Source organism: Lonchura striata, chromosome 6 (genome assembly GCF_046129695.1).
Source record: "Lonchura striata isolate bLonStr1 chromosome 6, bLonStr1.mat, whole genome shotgun sequence".
Classification (NCBI taxonomy): Eukaryota; Metazoa; Chordata; class Aves; order Passeriformes; family Estrildidae; genus Lonchura; species Lonchura striata.
This window is the reverse complement of record NC_134608.1, coordinates 23,757,588-23,777,785: the sequence shown is the minus strand read 5'-3', so window position 1 is coordinate 23,777,785 and position 20,198 is coordinate 23,757,588. Positions and strand designations below refer to the sequence as shown.

The following is a 20,198-nucleotide window of genomic DNA, read 5'->3' as shown; positions in this document are numbered from 1 at the left end:
TATTTGATGCTGGAACCTGATAAGTAAAATAGAGAAAGTGTCTGCCTTACTTGTGTTCTCATTTCTGAGGTACTTTTTAAGTGTGACAATTAGTTTACTATATCAGAATATCCATATCCTACTTTGGTTTTCTTTCTTACCTTTTTTTTTAAAGATGGAATTTCACAGATGCTATTTGTTCACAGAAACTAGAGTTCTTTCTTCCTCTGTCCATTTGCATAAATGGGTAATAATCTTCTGGCACATCATAGCTTAAACTTTATAGGAGATGTGCTGTTTCAGGTTTGTGATGTGTCAGGGAGATGATTAGGCCTTTTAGGTTGAACAAGGGAACTCTTAATGAACTTCTGTGCTTTGCTGGTTTTTTGGTTGGTTTTTTTTTTTTTTTTCTTCTGGAACATTAGAAATATATATTACTCTAGCTCATTGCAAATCCTTGCTGTTTCTCTTTATTGTAGTTCATACAGGTGTATAAAAGCATGTAAATTTATTTTCTCTTTGGCTTCATGAAGAAGGAATATCTTAAAAGTCATCTTTTGATGATGACAATTAATGATAAAAACAGTTGTTTGTGTATGTCTTCTAATTCCCTAATATGTTGTTTAGCATGATGCTGCAAATTCATACATGGCTTTTAAGGCTTGGAAAGCGCAATTGTGTGCCAAGGGGCAATTAATTCAGTTCTAATCGCATATATTTTGTTCTGTGCCTTCTAGTTTATCTTTGATAAGTAGTGTTCAGGCTTCCTTGTCTATTTGCATGGCAGTTCCCCTGTTTAATTACAGTTTTCTGGTTGTATCTTTAGTATAACTGCCTGTTATGTTCTCATTGCTCAACATAGTTATTCTTTTCTGTACATTTACTGCTCTTAAATTGATTGCCTGTTGTGCAACTTTAAGCATTATTTTTTGACAGAGTCTGAAGACAATTTTGTTGTACTTTACCCCATGTTGTTGTACAGCATGTTTTGTCTTAACAGGAATTTACATCTATTCAATTTTGTTCAAATATAAGTAGTTTATATGTTGCAGTGGTTATTTTTAATAGCTGGTGATGAGGTGTTCTAATCCCTTTTCTATGTAAAATATTTTTGTGAAATGGGATTTTACTAGGGAATATCTGTAAAATGCAACCTTGGAACCTACCTATCATTTTAGTTAAGCACAGTCAATTGCAAAGATACATACTAGTAGGTATTGATTACATACATATTGATTACATACATTGATTACATACATACATACATAATGGGGAAGCTTTTTTAAAATAAAATGTTAAAACTACTTCAAGAGGTATGGAGAAGGAGAAATAATACAGTTTTGCAAGTCACATGAATATAAATAACTGCCTAAAAGCTTCCTGTTTTCTCTTACTTCTCTGACTGCTTCTAATTTGAGAAGACACAGGCACCTTTTCAGAAGTGTGTGTGTTCCTATTGGGGTGTGAGTGTTCTCCATCCATTCCTCAGTGTATGTCACTGTTAAGTAAATTATTAGTATTTTATATTCATTGTCACATGAAGGTTTTTAAATTTGAGTGGAATAAACTGAACACTTCCTATAAATGCTTAGAAATATCCTAACATCTAATTACAATGGGCAGCTAGAGCAGCAAAAGCAACTGAACTAAACATAGAAGATTTAATTTTCAACTCCTTAGGTAACTTTCTTGTAATCTTATCTCTGTTAATTCTTACTGGTGGGTGAGATTTAAATCCCCCTTATGTACAGACAATACACGTAACAGGCTCAGTACTATTCATCCTTGATTCTTGGTTTTGTAGACAATCACACTAATCTGGGATTTCCCTTTTAGCTTTTACAAGAAGCTGAAGGATGGGGTGAACGACTTAGTGAACTAAATGAACAAACAAAGATGCTTGAATCTTCTAAAACAGATGTAGAAGAAGTTTTGAAAAATAAAGAGAGCCAAATCAAGGTAAATTATGACATCTAGGATTGAATAAAATTATTCAGACTAATCATAGATTAGTGTCTATTCAGATGCTAATCACAGAGTTCCAAGAAAGCCTGACAGCCTCTCCTTGTCTTAATATGCCTTATGCTGTTTTGGACTTCTGTTTGCTGTTTCTATTCTCTAATGTAATGTTTCTGGCTAAGCAAAAAAAAGGTTGCTTAGCAGCACAATGGATCTGTCTGATAAAGACAACTAAGGAAAAACTCAGTTCTGATAGAGTATTGGCTTTTCCCCCTGTCCCCAGTTTGGAGTGTGGAACTTGGGTGTATATTCTTATAGTTGTGTACATCACATACACGTGCCATACTAAAGTCATGCATGCTTAGAGCTGTCTGAAAATTCTTCACAGGGATGTGCCTGTTGACCTGCAAATACGTGCTTTGATACAAAAAGTATTATCAGACATGTAGAAGCTTGTATGTGGGGCTGGCTTAATCTACTAAGGGAACTAAATAAAGGACAGAAATCTTGGAAAGTAATTGTAATGATAACTACATTTTCATTGTTTGCATTTGTTTGTGAGGTTTTTGTGTGCTTTTCTTAGTCACTGACACAATATATACTGAACATGAAAGACTGGAGTTCTGCAATACAAGAAGATGATGACGCTGAAGACAACCACTGGGACACAGATATAAAGGGTGAAACAGAGAACGGAGAGCACTTAGGTATGGTTTCACTATTTAAATATTTTACAGATGTTTTAGAAGTACAGAACTGACTAACTGCCAGGAAAGTTGCAAGATTAGCTTTATAGAAGTCAGATTTTTAAATTTCACTCAATGTCATTCATGTCAGACAGTTAACTGGTGCTTGGACATCTCTGGTATAGCAGCCTGTCCTCCTGTTCAGCACTGTGTGGCATACAGATTGTCATAGAGCAGTGTAAAGACTCAGTGGTCAGGCTCTTGCAGAATTCTGCAGTATGTGTCTGTATATTAAGCAATGACTCTGTGGCATTTCTTGGTGGAAATCTTGCTTGTATTTCTTCTTCAAGCTACTCCCAGCAGTAGACCTGGGAGTCCTCAGAGCCTAATTTTTGCTTCCTTATCCTTACAGAGGTGTTACATGTTGCAAGCAGTATGGTAGCAGTGTCATCTAATGGGTGTAGATGTGAGTCCCCTTAAGCAGCCACACAGAAAAGCCCTTCTTCCTCATTTTCTTGCTGCAGCTTCTTTTTGTGCTGGTGCTTATGACACCACAGGGCACATGCCCATCAATCTTACAGCACGTATTCAGCATCTCACTTTTAACATGACCAGTCTGAGCCGTGTTTGACTGGCAAACAAAACACTACAATACTGGCATATCTTCTACTCTTCTACTCACACCCCTGCTTTTTTTTTTTTTCGTCCTTTATCTTCCAAGTGTTCTGTGCCTATTGTGATATTGTGGTATGTTTGCATTGCTTTTGTATTAAAAAAACCCAAATAATAGCAGTAAGCTCTGTCACAAACCCTTTTATGCTTTTTAACATGGCTTACTGTTCTATTCCTTCAAGCAGATGATGAGCAAAAACGAACTGTAAAGAAATTGATCTATGCTGCAAAGGTATGTGATTTTAAGAAACTTGTGGGTAGAAGAGGGGAAACTAGAGGGAATATATGTAATTGTTCTGGTAATACTAGTATCAGAGTTCAGCATATTTTAATGTTTAGTTAGATATTTTTGCATGCAAACACTTTCTTAATCTGGTAATCTTTTAATGTTCTCCTTTTTAAAAATTTTTTATTGTAGTTAAATGCTTGTTTCAAGACCATGGAAGCAGAAAGAGACCAAATGTATTCAAAACTGTCTGATGAAAATAAAGCTAAAGGAGAACTTGCAGGTAATTAAATCTTGTTTTGCCTTTAATAAGGTGATGCTTTGGTAAAATGGTGTTATAGGCTGCAAGTATTAATTCCAGTAAAAACTGAATTAACTTTACAGTAATAACTACTTGATTTTTAAAATTAATTTTTAAGTTGCTTAGCTATTTTAAATACATTATTTTAGACATAGAGCAATTGAAGTTGTAGATTTGGTTGTACTCTGTTGGAATATTCTGTAACTATAAAGTTAGCTACAGAATCTTAAAATACAAGAGCAAAGTGATGTTAATAAATACATAATACCTCCTTTATGTAATTTCTGGATATGAAACAGTGGAGTTTTAATCTAAATTTTAAACCCATCTATTAAAAGGGTACCTTAATTATAGTTTATAATGGGTGCAAACTCAATCCTTAAAATATAAAGTACTGCATTTAGAGAATTGAACTTAAAAACATCTTTCTCTGTTTCATTTCCTCTGTTGTGTAGGACGTACTGAATTAAACCTTATGAAATGAAAACAACTCCAGTTCAAATTAAAACCTGTAATTAGCTATTCATAATCATAGCTGGCAGAGTAGCCATCACTTAAAAATGTCCAGCTTTGTTATTTGGGTGGTGAAATGCTCTGTCAGACTCTATTTTTCAGTTTCTTACAGTCCTTTAAACATATTCCTTTTGCTAGTAAATTCTCCAAATTGACTGTTAGCTCTGTCCCATGAAGATGTTCAAACTCATTTGAAGCTTTGTTATATTTCTTGAAAAGAGGCACAGGAATAGTAAAATAGGAGAAGAAACATGACTTTGTATTCAGTTTGGAAAGATAAAGGTAGCTTGACAAATCGGAGTTACCCATTCAGGCTATTGAGGTAGCCTTGTATATATATGTATAAACACACCTATATATGTATATATACCTATACAAGGTATAGGTAAATCTGCAAGAGCATATCGTGGTGATAGCTGTACTCCTTTAGTCAAATAATTACAATAATAAGAGCCCTAAATGAAAATTTAGATTCTGAATTACAGAACTGAGTTGTTTTCAAAGTTATGGGGTTTGGAGTAAAGGCCTGATACACACCGAGGGCTGCACTTTGTGGCAGGTAGAGTATAGTTGCTGATTTCTCACTTTGTGTCATATATTGAAGTATGTTAACTTTGTATCTGATGTTAGTAAATCAACATAGGCTCAAAGGTTTTTACAGACTTTTTATATACTAAAATATTGCCAATGTGTTATCCCAATATAATTATCTCTAAATCTGACAGAACGCATAGAAAACCTTCAAAGCCAACAAGCTTCCTTGCAGTCTGAAAATGAACGTTTTGAAAGCGAAGTTCAAAAGCTTCAGCAGAAACTTAAAGTAATGACTGAGCTGTATCAAGAAAATGAAATGAAACTACACAGGTGCTGGTTATTCTTATCTTCAATGCTTGCTGTTTGATTTCAATGTAACTCTGATTTGGGAGGCTGAAAATTGTTGAAAGTTTGAATACTGCTTTCCAGAATTTTCTGAATTGTGAAGATAATTTATTATGCTTTCATGTACAATTGCGTTTACAGTAGTTTATAGAAACTGTTTCCATGAAACAATTCATTTTAGGACTTTACCACAAGCAAGTACAGAAACAAAGAAGTAACAGATTTTTAGTCTATGAAATAAGGCAATTAGAGTAGGAGAGCTTGATTATTTCTTCTTTAAGTGAATTATTACATGATGTAATACATGTGTCAAAGTTGCTGAAAGAGAATCAATAGGTGTTTAACTGTGAAATATATTTTATATAATAGCAAGGAATGACAAGATATATGTAAAATTAAAACAAAACATAGGCAAGCTCTTGTTGGTAAGCAACATAGAACCCTTGTGAATCAGGCTTTCCTCACCAAGAAAACCAGTATATGAAGGCTGTACTATCTGCCTCACAGTCAGAATATTAGTAGGGATTATGACCTAGAGGTTGAAATCAGAAATGTGTTTAGGACTAAAAATTAAAGCTGTTTGGTCAGGGCATGTAGTAACCTTCAGGAGTGTGTGTGTGGCAGCAGGGCACATCACTTTAGGGTATGATGTAAAATTACAGTTTTACTAATCAGAAATTATTTCTTCAAAGGGTGGGCATAATCTTGAAGGCAGCAAGAGAATCAGCACATGCCTAGATCCTGCACTGAGCAGTGTGCAGGACTTTTTTGAAGTATTACTTACAGTAATCTGCCCTGTAGCATGTATATTTGTGTAGATATTTAGCATCTTTGTAGATGCAATAAATCCTATAAATCACTGCATTAGCATTTTGATTTTTAAAAGAGCAGGGAGGGAGTGGGAAGGAACCTGTTAAAAAAAAGATACAATAAGCAGGCAGAAAGCAAGCTGTGTGGATGATATTTAAAAATAACCTCACTAAAACTCAACAAATGTACACTGCTTAGCAAAGAATTTTACAAATGCCAAAAAGGAGTGGGGATAACAGGTGGGGTGATATAGCAACAAAAAAAAGCCCCCTTAGAACTAATTAAGGCATCTTTTAAAAACTGTGTCTGTTCAAACAGGGAAAATGAAAAAAGTAGGAAACGAAGATTGAGTAGAAAAGAAATTTAAATCCTGTTCACCAGATCCATGATTTAGACAGCTTGATTGCTAAGAGCTGCTGTTCACAGGAAAATGACCTGTTTATCCATTCAGGGTTGTATGCAGCAGTGGTATCCATGTGTGCTCTGCAGAATTACCTTGTGCATGAGTTTTTCCCTCTGTAATGCCCAGTAAGGCATAGTGATAAAATAGGAGGACCTGGAAAGAGTTGTTTTTTTTTTTTAATAGCTAGTAACAATTGTTTTTTTTCCTCTAGAAAATTATTTTTAGAAAATACCAGAACAAATCACTGACCGTTAGTGTAGCTTGGGTTTTAGTTTGTTTGATATGATTTGTGGCTGCTTTCAAAATTGTTGTCTTGAAACAAAATTAACCATAGTTTTTGAATGTTGTTTAAAGGAAGTTGACAGTAGAAGAGAGGGAACGTCTACAGAAGGAAGAAAAGCTTTCTAAAGTAGATGAAAAAATTATTCATGCTGCTGAAGAACTAAACAGCTACAGGTAAGTGCAGATCTTAGTTGTAATCACTTGTTCCAAAGTGAAGAAAGAACAATAGAGAATTTTTAAAAAGGCAGCATAAGCAAATATATTTTCTTCCAGTTTCTTGGTTGTGTATGTGTGTTAGACACTAGTTTCTGTGTAATAATACAGACGAAGGGTGGTTTTACTTTGTTAAAACATTTGGGTGTTGAAGATTAGGGCAAATGCTCTTCCATTAGAATCCTAATTGTACTGATATATTAGCTTTAATGGTGCAGTAGAGGTGGGTCTCTCACCTAGTTCCACTTACTGAACAAAGTTAAAAATACAAAGTTAAGAGAATGTTGTGAAATAAATGGAATGTTCAGTTTTCCTACAGAGCTAACATTTATGCTGTATAGTTATAGTATTCTATTTCTGTTTCTCAAAGCTTGTCATAGGCCTGTTGCTTAGAGATTATTTACTAAAATATTGTCATGGGTGAATATTTACTGTAGCTGTTTCTTACCTGCTTTGCTCTGGTTTTTGTTGCACCAGCTGTGTATCTCTGCGTTTTTCCTGTATTTTGTCTAACTGTGGCTTTTCAGTATGTAATGGATATTTCCCTTCATATTTTACTTCAGTGTTTATTGGGGGTATTAGGCCTAACTGAACAATACTACAATCAATACTACTTCTTTGTGGACATTCTTCAATATTCATACAGGAAGACAGAACTCATTCTTCCTGATTTATCCAGAACATGGATTTTGTAGGCATCCTAATTTTAAAGAGAATATTAATATTGCAAATTGAGTATAACCAAGCAATGTCTGTGTCTTCAGCTCACCTGCTGAAGTGTAGAACCTAGAGGGGCTGTGCACAGGGCAGCTGGCAGCAAAGGTGGCATCAGACATGTGGTCTTGAAGTAACTTCAGTGCAGGTTGCTGTCCCTCAGGACTGACTGGTAGCCTGTGACAGTGTGGTGCTCCAGCCACATCAGTTCCTGTGCTGAGCTGGATGAGGCTGGTTGGTAGGGCCTGTGAGGAAAGACAGCCTTTATGCTGGAAACATCACAAACCACTGAAAAGTTGAGGGGATATTGAGGTTTGCGTTCTGTTCTCTTGTTTACATCCTGTTTGCCTAGAATGTAAGGCGTGGAATTTCCACTGTTGGTATGATTTTTTGTATCACATGGGTCTAAGTGACAATACTGTCTTTTGGATTAAAAAAAAAACATTAATTGCACCTTGTGGCTATTGTTGAGTTTATTGTATTCAGAGCTTTCCTGCATGTTTTATTACAATATCATCAATTCTCATCTTGTTACAGAGAACGAGCAAAGGATTTGGAAGAAGAGCTGGAGAGAACCATTCGTTCTTATGAAAATCAGGTATTTTGTGCTTTGTGACAGCGTCTATGCCAGTAGGAGGGATTTACTGCAACTGGAATACCACTTGCTGTTAGCTTGTGAGTTGTATTTGGCTTGGCTTTGTTGGGTGTCCAATTTTTCCTCCCCCTCCCTCTTCCTAATGTTATCTGGTTTGGACTGACATGATTTAATAGCAGAGATTACCAGATAACTTCATTGAAAAGCTGAATTTTCAGTTTAGGTATCCCATTATAAATTACCCACACACATTAAGTTTATAAAAAAGAGCATGTAATCCTAAGATTTGGTGTTTAGTGAATAACAAATCTCTCTTTCACAGATTACTTCACATGAGAAAAAAGCTCATGATAATTGGGTAAGTTCCAAATACTGAATTTTCTGCGCTTTCTGCATCTTCATTTTTCATTATTTGAAAAGTTCAGTTTATCATCTTTGTATTTGTACTAAAAATAGATCATCAAAATTATCTCTAACCATCACTTTTAAACATATTTCTTGCAGAAATACACAAAAGCATGTTAAAAACACTTTTATTATATAAAATAGTTAGCAAAATTAAGCTGGGTACTTATGAACACAGTAGAATGATAATCTGATATCACTTGTTATAGCAATAAATCTGTTGGAAAAACATGACACCATATAACAAATCTGTGACATTTTGCTAATAATGAAAGCTTTTGGCCTTGTTTCAATGCCATTTTGATATTTACTTCGGGTGTACTTCACTTCTTTTATCCACAAGTAGAACCTGTTATGTCCTGTGAGAACAGTATGTTCCATTGACATCTTCCTAAGAGTGTTTCTACAAAATCCATTTTTGCCTTTTTTTACAACAGGAAAGTTTAAAATATCTCCTGACTAATACATTCTTCACTTTCACAGAATGTCTGAGATAAAATCCTGCTAAAAGCTATGGTGCTTTGTGGTCATAATTCCAGAGATTTTATCTATCCAATTTTAAAATACAACATTCTTACATAGAATTTGAGACTTCAAATCTTCTGTAGGTGCTTCAAAGCAGGTATAACCAAAGAATTCAATTTCTGAAGTTTTAAGAACCTGCAGGAAAGCCTTATCATTCCTCTAAAATTTGGGTTTAGAGCTGTTAATATCATTTGCTGACATATGTGAAGCTCCATACATGAGTCATATCTTGTGAAAATGCAGTCCATACACTTCACATAAAATGTCTTGGACTTAGGAATTGTCATATTTATGAAGCATTTAATCAAAAAATAGCAATATCTAATCATCTGGTTTTTGTCCTTTGCCAAAGCTGACAGCCCGAGCAGCTGAAAGACACCTCAATGATATAAAAAAAGAAAATGCACATAACAGACAAAAGTAAGTGCAGTTCTTATCTACTCATAAACAAATGCAGTTTGGTATGTGTTGGATTTAGGCAGATTGATGTTTTCTGTTAATGTTTTGTGGCCCAAACACAGCAGAGATCACAGTGTTAAGAGTTCTGAAAGAAATGACCTGCAAGAAAGTAACAAGTTAGGAAATACGTAAGCATTTAAATACTTCAGGAAAGAAGCAGAATGTAGTACTAGAACACAAATGTTGGGGAGGGGCGTATTGTTTATTTGTTTGTTTTAAATAAGTATGTATCAACCAGATGTTTGGTTACCTCACAGTTACACAGCTTATCTCAGAAGTTGATGCTGAACTAACAGTTGGTGGTAGTTGAGAGGAACTTTGATGTGTGAGGTTTAGTAATACTTGGAGTGCAATTAAAGTGATGCCATACTAGGAATGTGATATCTAAAATGCAACTTCAACTTCTGAATTACAGTAGAAACGGCAGCATAGAGAAATACTTTCAGGCATTTTAAAGTGCAGAGTACTGTGACATCCTTTGTCTTATTTATTTAGGGAATAAAATACCTTGCTTCATTAACCAGTTATGTAGAAAGCCTGACAGTAAACAGTGTAGTCTGGTAAAGCTTTTGCATTTCTTGGTCACTTACTAATTATTTGTTGTCTCTTTGCAGATTAACTGAAGCAGAATTTAAACTTGAACTTTTAGAAAAAGACCCTTATGCTCTTGATATTCCAATGAGACCATTTGGCAGAGGTACAGTATTGAATTGTAAAATAGAGCCTAATTCTTTTGGTTTATGGTTTTGTTTCCCTAAACCACATATTTAATTGCTTGAAAACGTATCTTGGCCTTGCTTGAAAACTATCTATTTGTATATACAAATGCTAGTCTTTAAAAAAAAATAATTGGGTCATAAGTGACTCTAGATCCCATCAAATATTTTGTTGAAACTAAGAGCATTTGTAGTATTGATGAGAATAGACCAGGAACATGTTACACATGGTAATGAGAGCACAAATTTCATTTTAGTTATATAGTTTAGATTTTAGCTTCACCTGAGAAGTTACTAATACAGTTTGTTAAACTAAGTATTGTGAACTTGAGTATTTTGTTTTAACTGTTCCAGAGCATTCCCCATATGGACCCTCACCAATGGGCCGGCCTTCATCTGAAACAAGAGCTTTTCTTTCCCCTCCAACTTTATTGGAGGGTCCTTTAAGGCTTTCACCTATGCTTCCAGGTGGAGGAGGAGGAAGAGGTACAATGCTTAAACTTGAAAATGTATCTATTCTGGATTTCTCTCTCCTCTCCTATAAACCTGTCACACCTTTTCCTCATGTTAGTGACAAAAAGTATTAAAACAACCAATTCAACACAAACAGTTAATTGAACAAACTCTTTCTGTTTTTCAACTTGCTTCTAAAGCTGTTTAATGTGTAACAATGCAATTGGAAATCTAGTTTTTGTTGGTAGGTTTGTCAGTGGATTAATTTTAGAAGCATAAATTAAGAAAAGCAAAAATCCAGACTTATCAGTTGTCTTTTTTTTCTTGGACATATGGGGTTATGCTAAAATAAATAAGATTTTAAAGTAAAATGGAGTGAATTAGTTTTCTGAAAAAAGAATACTGCCCCTTCCATCTCATTGGTCTACAGTCTGTGAAAGGATGTTGTCAAAAACATGAGGCAGTTTTATTGGAGGTTGTGGTATTAGAAAGTTATTGGTTCAGTAAATTGGTTCCCTTCCCTTTGTTTTAAATTTGAAGCAGTCATCCTACATGGAGAGTGTTTCTTCCCTGCTGATAGAAGGGATCAGGAAGTTTTTGTGTAAGGGGTACAATTCAGAGATTCAAGAGTAGGCAAAAGTAAGCTGGGGTGGCATGGGTTGTAAGGGAAGGAAAATACCCTCCATTCATATTTCTTACGCTGATGGAAGTGGTGTAGGTAAATGCTAGAGTGAAGTTGAGCATCTGTTACAGGTAATAAAGAAGCTGCTGTTTAATTTATTTTTACCATTGCATCCATTGAAGCCTCTACTTGATTAGTGGGAAATATGTCCAAATTTTTATTCTATAAGGACTTCAGTAAATGCAATTGTGCTTATCTCAGAGTGCACAAGACACACAATGGCTTCAAGTTTTAGGTTGAATTATACTGTGGAGAATTAGAAATACTGAATTCTGCTATCATTCTCTGTAGTTTTTCAGACCCAGTCTGTTTTAGAGGAAGCTTACCATCTAAAATCACTTATTTTAATGTTTTTTATTGCACTTGATTATGTTGACCTGGCCTTAGAGAGTTTTTTTTTGTTTGGTTTGGATTTTTTTGTTTGGTTTTTTCCTTCTTCTTGAATAAAGAGTTAGACCAGAAGAGTGTTGAATGCAGTTGGGTGTTTTATGATACCAGTATTAACTCTCAGCATGTTAATTGTTAGTTTGATTAGGTTTTTATCACTGAGAAGGTTATTTATCATGAGGGTACTGGTTTCTGGTTCAGATTAACTGGAACGTGTCAAATTATTAGTTTTTTCAAAAGCACTGCAGGTCCCCTATGTTGTGCTGTTACTGAGCTGAGACTCGTCGCTGCGCGCCTCTGAACCCTTCTCGTAGCCATAGCTGGTCATTGGCAAACAGCCCGAGAGCCGTGGAGCCTCCGGTGTCCTGACAGTGTTGGCATTCCATGATTGCTCCACTGTTTCCAGACTGAACAAGGAAAGCCACAGCAGAGGATTTAAAACACAAGGGTGAATAACTACTTGATTTCTTCAATTAGGATCCAGAGGACCAGCTGCCATGTATGAAGCTGGAAGTGAAAGAGGAGAGCTGAATCCTGATAGATTAACTGATCCTCACAGACCACCATCAGATACTGGATCCCTGTCTCCTCCTTGGGAAAGAGAACACAGGATAATTCTGCCTCCACCAGGTAAAAACTCTGCTTAGCTACTGTATCCATGGAAAAGACGAGTTGCTGACTTCCAGTCTATATATTTAACTGTTTTGGGTTTAAAAATATTAAATGTTTTCTTAGACCCACGTGTGCAACTGAACTGGTATTTTTAATAGTTTTTTCCTCTTCTTGAACAGTGTGGTTTATTTGCACTTCTCTGCTATCTTTTAAGTATATATTGATATTATCAAGGGACAATCAACTGTTTGGTTTCATCATTTTGCTGGGAGTTTGTTTAGTGTATTAAAAGACCTGTCTGGGCTGGATAGCTAATAAGATATTTAAGAAGTAAAAAGTTCTAATTTTTTTAAATAAAACCAGGTAATGTTGAAAAATTTTTTTTAAAAAACTCCATTTATATTAATAATACAGGAGTACCATGGTACATTCGTCCTGTCTGGCACATGTTTTCCTGTTGATAATGTCTCTTCAGTGATTAACAGCAGCAAAATCAGTCTTCAGTCTCACATCTTCAGCTAAACATCTGTATTGCACTTAACCATTCAGGGGAGGCAGAGATGAGTTAAGAGGATTTTGCTGATATTTCTCAAGTAAAAACTTGGGGGTATGGACAACCTTCCTGGGTACCTGTAATAAAAAAGAAAAAACATTACAAGTCTAGAAAAAAAAATAAATAGGTAACCTCAGTTATTACTGCAGCAAGCAATATACATCTGTGTGAAAGTCTAGTGGTAGAACTCAAGCTCCTCTCAGGAGCAGTTTCTCATCTGGTGGGTGTGGTCTGTTGACAGCATACTGCAGAGAGGTAGTTTGGTTTCCTTGGCTTTCTTATTCTTATTCTTACTCTTATTCTTTTTCCACCTTTGCCCTTGGGTCTCACTGATACAGTTTGTCTTGCAGCTGCATGACAGATTGCTAGATCTGATGCCAGCAAGTTGGTGGAAACATATTACAGCACTATGAAACATAATGGAAAACAGTATTCTTACCTAAGAATGCCTTAAAACATACAGTACCTTGTTTTGTCTTCCATCTTCTTTGCTAGGCTGAACCTTTGTTTCAAGACCCCACTGTTTATAACTTAGGCAATTATAACTTTCAAAATTCTGCTGTATGTTAAACCAAAAATCAATGAACTTTTGCAGCTTTTTAGAAACATAAGCAATTGGATATACTTGGTAGGATTCCTCTGGGTTATTTAAGATTTGTTTGCTCACCCTGATTAATAGACACTTTGTATATTTACAAGAGTGTAAAATGGCCCGAGAACCTTTCTGGTCTAAAATTGCATGGAATGGTAGGAATAAATCTTCACAGACCTATTTTCTGTGATTTCTTCAATGTTAGGTGAGCCTTATGCTGATCCAGTTCTTCCTGCTCGAAGACAAGAAAGATTTTTCCCTAATCCTCCAAATACTGGAAGACTTTCTGGACCAGCAGAACTACGAACTTACAATGTTCAGTCTTTTGATAAAACAGGTGGGAATTGCTTCCATGATACTCTAGAATGGAAAATCCCAGTGTAAGCTGACTGTGCATGGCAAGCTGTGGCAAGAGGACAGGTCTTTAGCTACCACAGAGCACAAGTTCCATTGTGTATGAAACATTTTAACACCTGCTGGCTTTGATGCAGCCATTCCCTGTTGGAGCACCTGCTGTCAGGTGGGCAGGATTCCATGAATGGCAGTCATCAGGTATTTTTGTGGTCAACCCTCGCCGTTCTGTATGATAACCACTCATAATTGGTTGAGAGTCTGTTTTGGTCCCTCCCATGAGGTTCATCACAGCATTAAAACACCACAAACCCATACTTACATTTCTGTGCCACATTTGGTAAAGTTAGAAAGGGTTAGATTCACAAAGAATGAAACAGAAAATGTTCATGTGTCCACTGGTTTGGTGCATGGAGGTAGAAGGTCTGAGGCCTCTTCCTTCAAACTGTTGACCACAGTGGAAGCTTTTTGTAGTTCACAGTGAATTGCCCCCAGTTTAATCATACCTTTCACTGATCCACTAGTTTTGATTTGGCCGATTATGTACATTTTAGTTTGTGACACTTGGCAACTGCCAGAAGCTCAGAGGCAAAATTTTGGTCACAGAGACCTTATCACTGACAGCTTAAGAGCTTAATACTTATCATCAACGAAGTGAAGCCATTAAATTCCCAGCAGAAACTTCACCACCCAGGACTCAGTTACTGACAGGATTAGTAAGAAGTGACCATCTCCCTTGCACCCTTTCTGACCAGAGGAAAGGGAACCTTTGCTACTCAGTGTCACAGTGTTTGGGAACTGGGAATGCTGAATTTAGTTTCAAGTCGAAGGTTCAGGTTTCAAAGTGAATGGTTCTTATAGTTTTGTCCCTGTGCAGCTACTGACCTTCCCTCTTTCCCAAGCCTTCTATCAGTTTCACTACTGCTTTCTCACTTCTGCTTTCTAATACTTCATGTTCCACTGAGGTCTTCTAGCACCTAGCTGCTGACTGAAGGACAGGAGAGGTGCACTGCCTTTGCACTTACTAATGCATCCTTTTTTTGCCCCTTTCTTCAGTCCCTGCCAAGCAACAATTAATTTATTTTTTTAAACATTGTAGTCAGTTCCTGGGCAATTCAGAGCCGAGGGAATGGAAACAGGGTTTTGGATAACCTTGTTGCCAGGATTTAACAGGTCATTAAGAGTGTGTGAACATTGCTTTCTAGAGACACATAATTTCACTAGAGTTGGCTGAGTATTTGAAAAAAAACCCCAACCCCTCCAAAAAACCCCTTCAATTAAAAACCAATTACCAAAAACCAGCCCATCCAGCACACCTGACTTCAGAACAGCAGTGTCTCACAGTACTAAAATCATGGCTCCTACTCATGAGAGGTAACAAGTTGCATTTCTTATAAAGATAATCAAAATGTTGTTTAAAGTGAACAAAATAATATGGATTTTCCTAAGATGGGGTGGCAAACTATGAAAACTTTTCACTTGAGGAGGTACCTGGAGCAGGAAGCTTCTTGTCAGAAAGAAGAGCTAAAGGTTGACAGAGTTTGTGAGGAACTTCATAATGACCTAAAATGGAAAATGTTATGCAACATAAATATCAAGGCATGAATATTCTCTATGTCTGTATGACATAGGAGTTGAAATGTTTTAGATTAAGTAACAATATCATCAACAAGGCTGGGCCTGCTTGAAATGACAAGTAATTTAGAGTGTTTGAAAAGACCTGTCTGTTCATTGAGAAAAAAAGCTTTGTTTGCTTTCAAGGAGTAGAAATACAACATGCACATAAAAATTCTGTCACTAGTTAGTAGTCTTGTTTTGGTTTGTTGTTTTTTAGTATAATCATCTCTATTCAAGCTAAATCATAAGAAAGCCGTATTTTTCAAATCCCAGATTTGGGGGTTTGTTTGTTTAAAGAAAGTGTATTTAGTGTATATATTTAGTCTGTTTCTATCCAGTCAGATTCTACTCTCTGACAATTCCCTTTAATAGTTTTCTCTAGTTGTTATTGAAAATACTTGGTCCCAGTAAAATTTAAAAGTAAAAAGACTGAAGTTTCTATTTATCTCTTTACTTACAAAGTAAATAAGGCATATGAGAGGAGGAAGAGGATGATGATGGTTGTTATTATTAGCATCATCATTATTATTATTTCTTCTGTCTACTTTCTCAAAACTGATGTGGTTCTAGAAGTTTCCTTGATATTTGTCAGCCAAGGAGGGAATTGGTTTTTGTCATACTAGAATGGGATTGGTGTGAAGCTTTGTGCCAAAATCATATCATAGCACAGCCATTCCCAGCATGGGGCTTACTGAAGAAATAAATTATTAATTGGAGGGAGGGGCAAAAGGGAACTACTCCTTGCTGTTGATTTTGTTGCCACTCTATCCTGAATTCAGAAAAAAATTCTGAAATCTGTGTAGAGAAAGAGATCAGCACTGAGTAGCTTATGGTAACTTTTGCATACAGATGGACAGACATCTTCAGAACATAGTCCACGAACAGAACCAAGTGGAGATGGGATGAAGGATCATTCTAATCTTAGCGTAAGTAGCTAAAGAAAGGCTTGATTTAAAGAAGTTTTCATTTTCTGCAACAAACATAGAAACATTTGTCTGTAGTCCATTGGTCACATAATATTGCACTCTTCAGTGCAAATTATAAAATTATATGTATGCTTTACCACAATGCGTATTGTCTTGTGACTTTGATGTATTACTAATATAATCCCTGTTGAAAATTAATTATATCTCAAAAGACAAAATTATGGTCAAGCAGGTGGTCAGTACACATAGATAGCCTTGCTCAGGATTATGCTGCAGCTAAAGCAGAGTTGGAACCGGCTCTTACCTAATGTCACACCTACATGAAAGTGGGCCTGATGGGACTGGAGATGTTCCCTTTCCCTCTGCTAATTTCCCTGGTTTCCTTGTGTTGCAGAACTCGCTCCCTGATCAGTCGCTGGCACCTGAAAGTGAAGCTGTCAGTTCAGGGTTTGCACCTCCAGCTTTCCCTCCAGTCAGACCTCCACTGATGCCTGTGGATCCTAGAGCACCACCAGTACCTTTCATGAGACGAGGACCTCCCTTTCCTCCCCCTCCTCCTGCTGGCATGTATGGGCCACGGGAATGCTTTCCAGTACGAGACTTTGGGCCTCCACGCCCTCCGCTGCCAAGTACGTGGCTTTAGCCAGCATTTGTCTCAAGCTGATGAACAAAACTGCTTTGTGCAGGTAGTGAGTTACCACAGGGGTAGACATGCTAACTGCTTAGAAGCACAACTGCTTCTTAATTCAGCTAGCAGGGAGCATCCCTTCTGATTAAGGTTCCTTGTGTTGTACACTTACTTTTTCACAACAGCTCATCTTGATATTTTTACAAATACTAGCTTTGGCTGAAAAATATGGAACATGTACTGTTCAGCGTTTAAAGGATTCTTTCTGAGGGGTAGGAAAGCAAGTAGGTGGTTACCTTAATCCTTTTCTTCCTATAAAATTGCATCTTCCATAAATCTTAAAAGTTTCATCCTCTGGCTTTGAAGTGTGCCGGTGCCCTGCAAAGGGACAGTCCCTAAACTACTGTTTTCCCTTGGAGTTTGTAAGACGAGCAAGGTCTAAGTATCAGACTGCAGGACTTCTTTCTGACTCTTGCTGTTCTCTGAGTATGTATGAAGAACTAAGCCATTTATCTGCCAAAATTATCTGTAAGGTATGGCACGTAAGAGTTGCTGTGGCAGACTGAAGGGGCAGCAGCAGCCCAGGAGATGGCAGTGGCTGGCTGCTGCTTTGAGACTTGTGGGTAACTACTGAGAAAAGTGATGGTTTTGTTCTCCTCTTTCCTGGTATCTCTGTCTCTTTGGATCCTGACATGTGACTTCTAGTTAGATAAGCCAAGCTGAGCAGTAAGCCAGCAAGAGGAGCAGGTGTACATGTTTACTGTTGTGATTGATACTAACTGGATTACTCTGATTCTCTCACAGTAAGAAATCCATTTCCAATGAGACCTTATCCTCACTATCCACCTCAGCGACCTGGATTTTTGCCTCCACCACCTCCTCCTGAAAATAGAGTTGAACCATCTCAGTCAAATCCATCAGCTGTAGAACCAGAACCACAGCAGGAGACTTGACAGTCATTTGGGGAATGACCTGAATCAGTTTTGTGCTCGCCTACTGGCATTTTTCCTTATATTAAGTAACCATTGTTACTTAGGTCTATACAAACTACTTTGCTCAAATTGAAGCTTAATAGGGAAAATTCTCAGGATAGTATTTTGTAAATAAATAAATACCTATGAATATTGTGAATAAGTGATTTCCACTGTACAATAGTAATTTTAAATTACGCATTTCTAACTTGAGTAGTCTCTTCAGAGGTGTATAAAATTAAATCCTGTGAACTTTATTGTAAAAGTCCAGCTGCTTTGTGCAGGTTGAGCTGTACAAGGAGTCTCTCTGCATGCCAAAAGTGATGCTTGCTGCTTTATGAATAGGATGTGAAAACAAATGGAAACAGTTAATAAAAATCTACAGAAAGTGAAAGCAATGTCACTGGTAACATGGTATAATAGGTTAAGATGAATAATTCAAGATTCTCCACTCACGTCCCCTCTGTTAATGGCCTCACAGGTGATCTTTCAGCTCCCAGGCTCTACAGTGTAGCAGTTCTCCTGCCATGACACTGGGGAGAAGAGGCGGCAGAAAAGCTGAGTGACTCTCCCATCACTCTTCAAAAGCTGGAATGGCGTTTATTGAAGATGCGTACAGGGGGTTTTTATGACTTGGGAGGAAGGAGTCAGATGCTCCAGCACACCCAGCCCTTGCCTTTGAAGACATATGGCTGCAGCGAACTAATAGGAGGGGGGTATTTTTACTGTCTCAACTTGAATTTGGTTTATTAGGCTTCAGATTTTAACACTTAGGAAATTGCTAGGCAGGACAAAAGCAGAATTAAAAAATACAAGAAGGAAGTTGCAAACTGCAGCATTAATAATAAAAGGAGTTGGTGTGGTATGTTGTTCACCTCTTCAGGTTCCTGTGTGGTGCTTCCCTGGCAGGAGTGGCTGTCCCAGCAGGCACAGTGCACCCAGCTGCAGCCAGGGCAGTGCTGGCCAGTGCCAGGCTGCTCTGGACAGAGCCAAGCTCTGCTTTTACTGGTGACTGTACAATCTAAAGCCTTCTGCTAGGAGTTGGTGGCTGTTCTGACAGTTTGGCTTCAACCTGAAAACCATGTAAGGACTTGGTTCAGTCATTTGATAAGAAACCCTCTAAGATAAAGGAAGCAAACCAGTTTTAGTGAGCCCCAGCTCAGCAGTAGTTCAACCACCGGCCTCCATTCTCTGCATGCATGCACACATAGCACATAAAGTTTCAGGCTTTAATGTAAACGCAGCTGCCACACCCTATAATTAGAAGTTACCAATAAAACCTGCAGCCCACTTTTTTTTTTTTTTTAATTGCTTAGGTCAAGGCTGCCAAGGGAGTATTTTCTCTTGTAGTCCAGTATTTCTGCTGGAATTGGTTTGTTTCAGCTGTAGAGCTCTTCCATGGCTCAACTCGTATAATTTTTTTATCCTTTCTGCTTCTAGTTGAGCCTCAAAGCATTTAGGTAAGCATTTGTACTCCAGCGACTCAGTGACAGATTCTGACAACAGACATTTTAAATCATCTATGATAAATTAACCATGTAGTTTAATGTGGCTGTTGCATCAGCAGTAACCAATTAGTTGATGGCTATGAGTTTGCCTGAGAGGTTTCACAAGGATTCTCAAAGGAATTACTGGGTTTTACCCTTATCCTTGTCATCAGCCCTAGCAACCAGAACTGCCAAGTACAGCCTTGCCCCTGGACAGAGAACCAGGGTATAGCACAGAAATCCTGGGCTGGTAACACTGCCATAAACCTTTTCCATTCCCTGCCCAACTCACCTGGGAGGCTGCAAAAACTATTTATGAATGTATCTCTGTTTTCTGTGCAAAGACAGTATTTTCTCCATGTGGGTTAAATATTTTTTCTAAGTTAACTGAAAAATTCTTCCTCCACCAACACAGTCTATGCCCACAATGGTACCAAAAGCTGCAGGCAAAAGGAAAGATAGCTGGACTAAAAAAATGCAGGAAAAGCATGTATTGGATCATCCTGCAAAGAGCACAGCATTATTTGAGATTTTTTTTTCCTTCCCCAGTAGCAGTCCAAAATTTGATTTGCAAATTTGGAAGCAAGCTCAGGTTTATGTAA

At 37.2% G+C, this 20,198-nt stretch overlaps 1 protein-coding gene across 6 annotated transcripts in view; it reads left to right on the top strand.

The window, feature by feature from the left end:
• MIA2 (MIA SH3 domain ER export factor 2) overlaps nt 1-18,503 on the top strand; it is a 36,345-nt gene extending 17,842 nt beyond the window's left edge. For 3 of the 6 annotated variants that reach the window (XM_021542727.3, XM_021542732.2, XM_021542733.2), the window contains 16 exons: nt 1,816-1,938; nt 2,522-2,645; nt 3,479-3,528; nt 3,715-3,805; nt 5,062-5,200; nt 6,783-6,884; nt 8,175-8,235; nt 8,555-8,590; nt 9,515-9,582; nt 10,236-10,318; nt 10,692-10,823; nt 12,337-12,489; nt 13,822-13,953; nt 16,434-16,510; nt 16,905-17,139; nt 17,943-18,503. In XM_021542727.3, coding sequence (XP_021398402.2) covers nt 1,816-1,938; nt 2,522-2,645; nt 3,479-3,528; nt 3,715-3,805; nt 5,062-5,200; nt 6,783-6,884; nt 8,175-8,235; nt 8,555-8,590; nt 9,515-9,582; nt 10,236-10,318; nt 10,692-10,823; nt 12,337-12,489; nt 13,822-13,953; nt 16,434-16,510; nt 16,905-17,139; nt 17,943-18,091 — 1,755 coding nt within the window. In that variant the 3' untranslated portion in view covers nt 18,092-18,503. The remainder of the gene's footprint in view (nt 1-1,815; nt 1,939-2,521; nt 2,646-3,478; nt 3,529-3,714; nt 3,806-5,061; nt 5,201-6,782; nt 6,885-8,174; nt 8,236-8,554; nt 8,591-9,514; nt 9,583-10,235; nt 10,319-10,691; nt 10,824-12,336; nt 12,490-13,821; nt 13,954-16,433; nt 16,511-16,904; nt 17,140-17,942) is intronic. The other 3 variants (XM_021542728.3, XM_021542729.3, XM_021542731.3) reach the window with 3 other exon arrangements.
• The last annotated feature ends 1,695 nt before the right edge of the window (nt 18,504-20,198 follow it).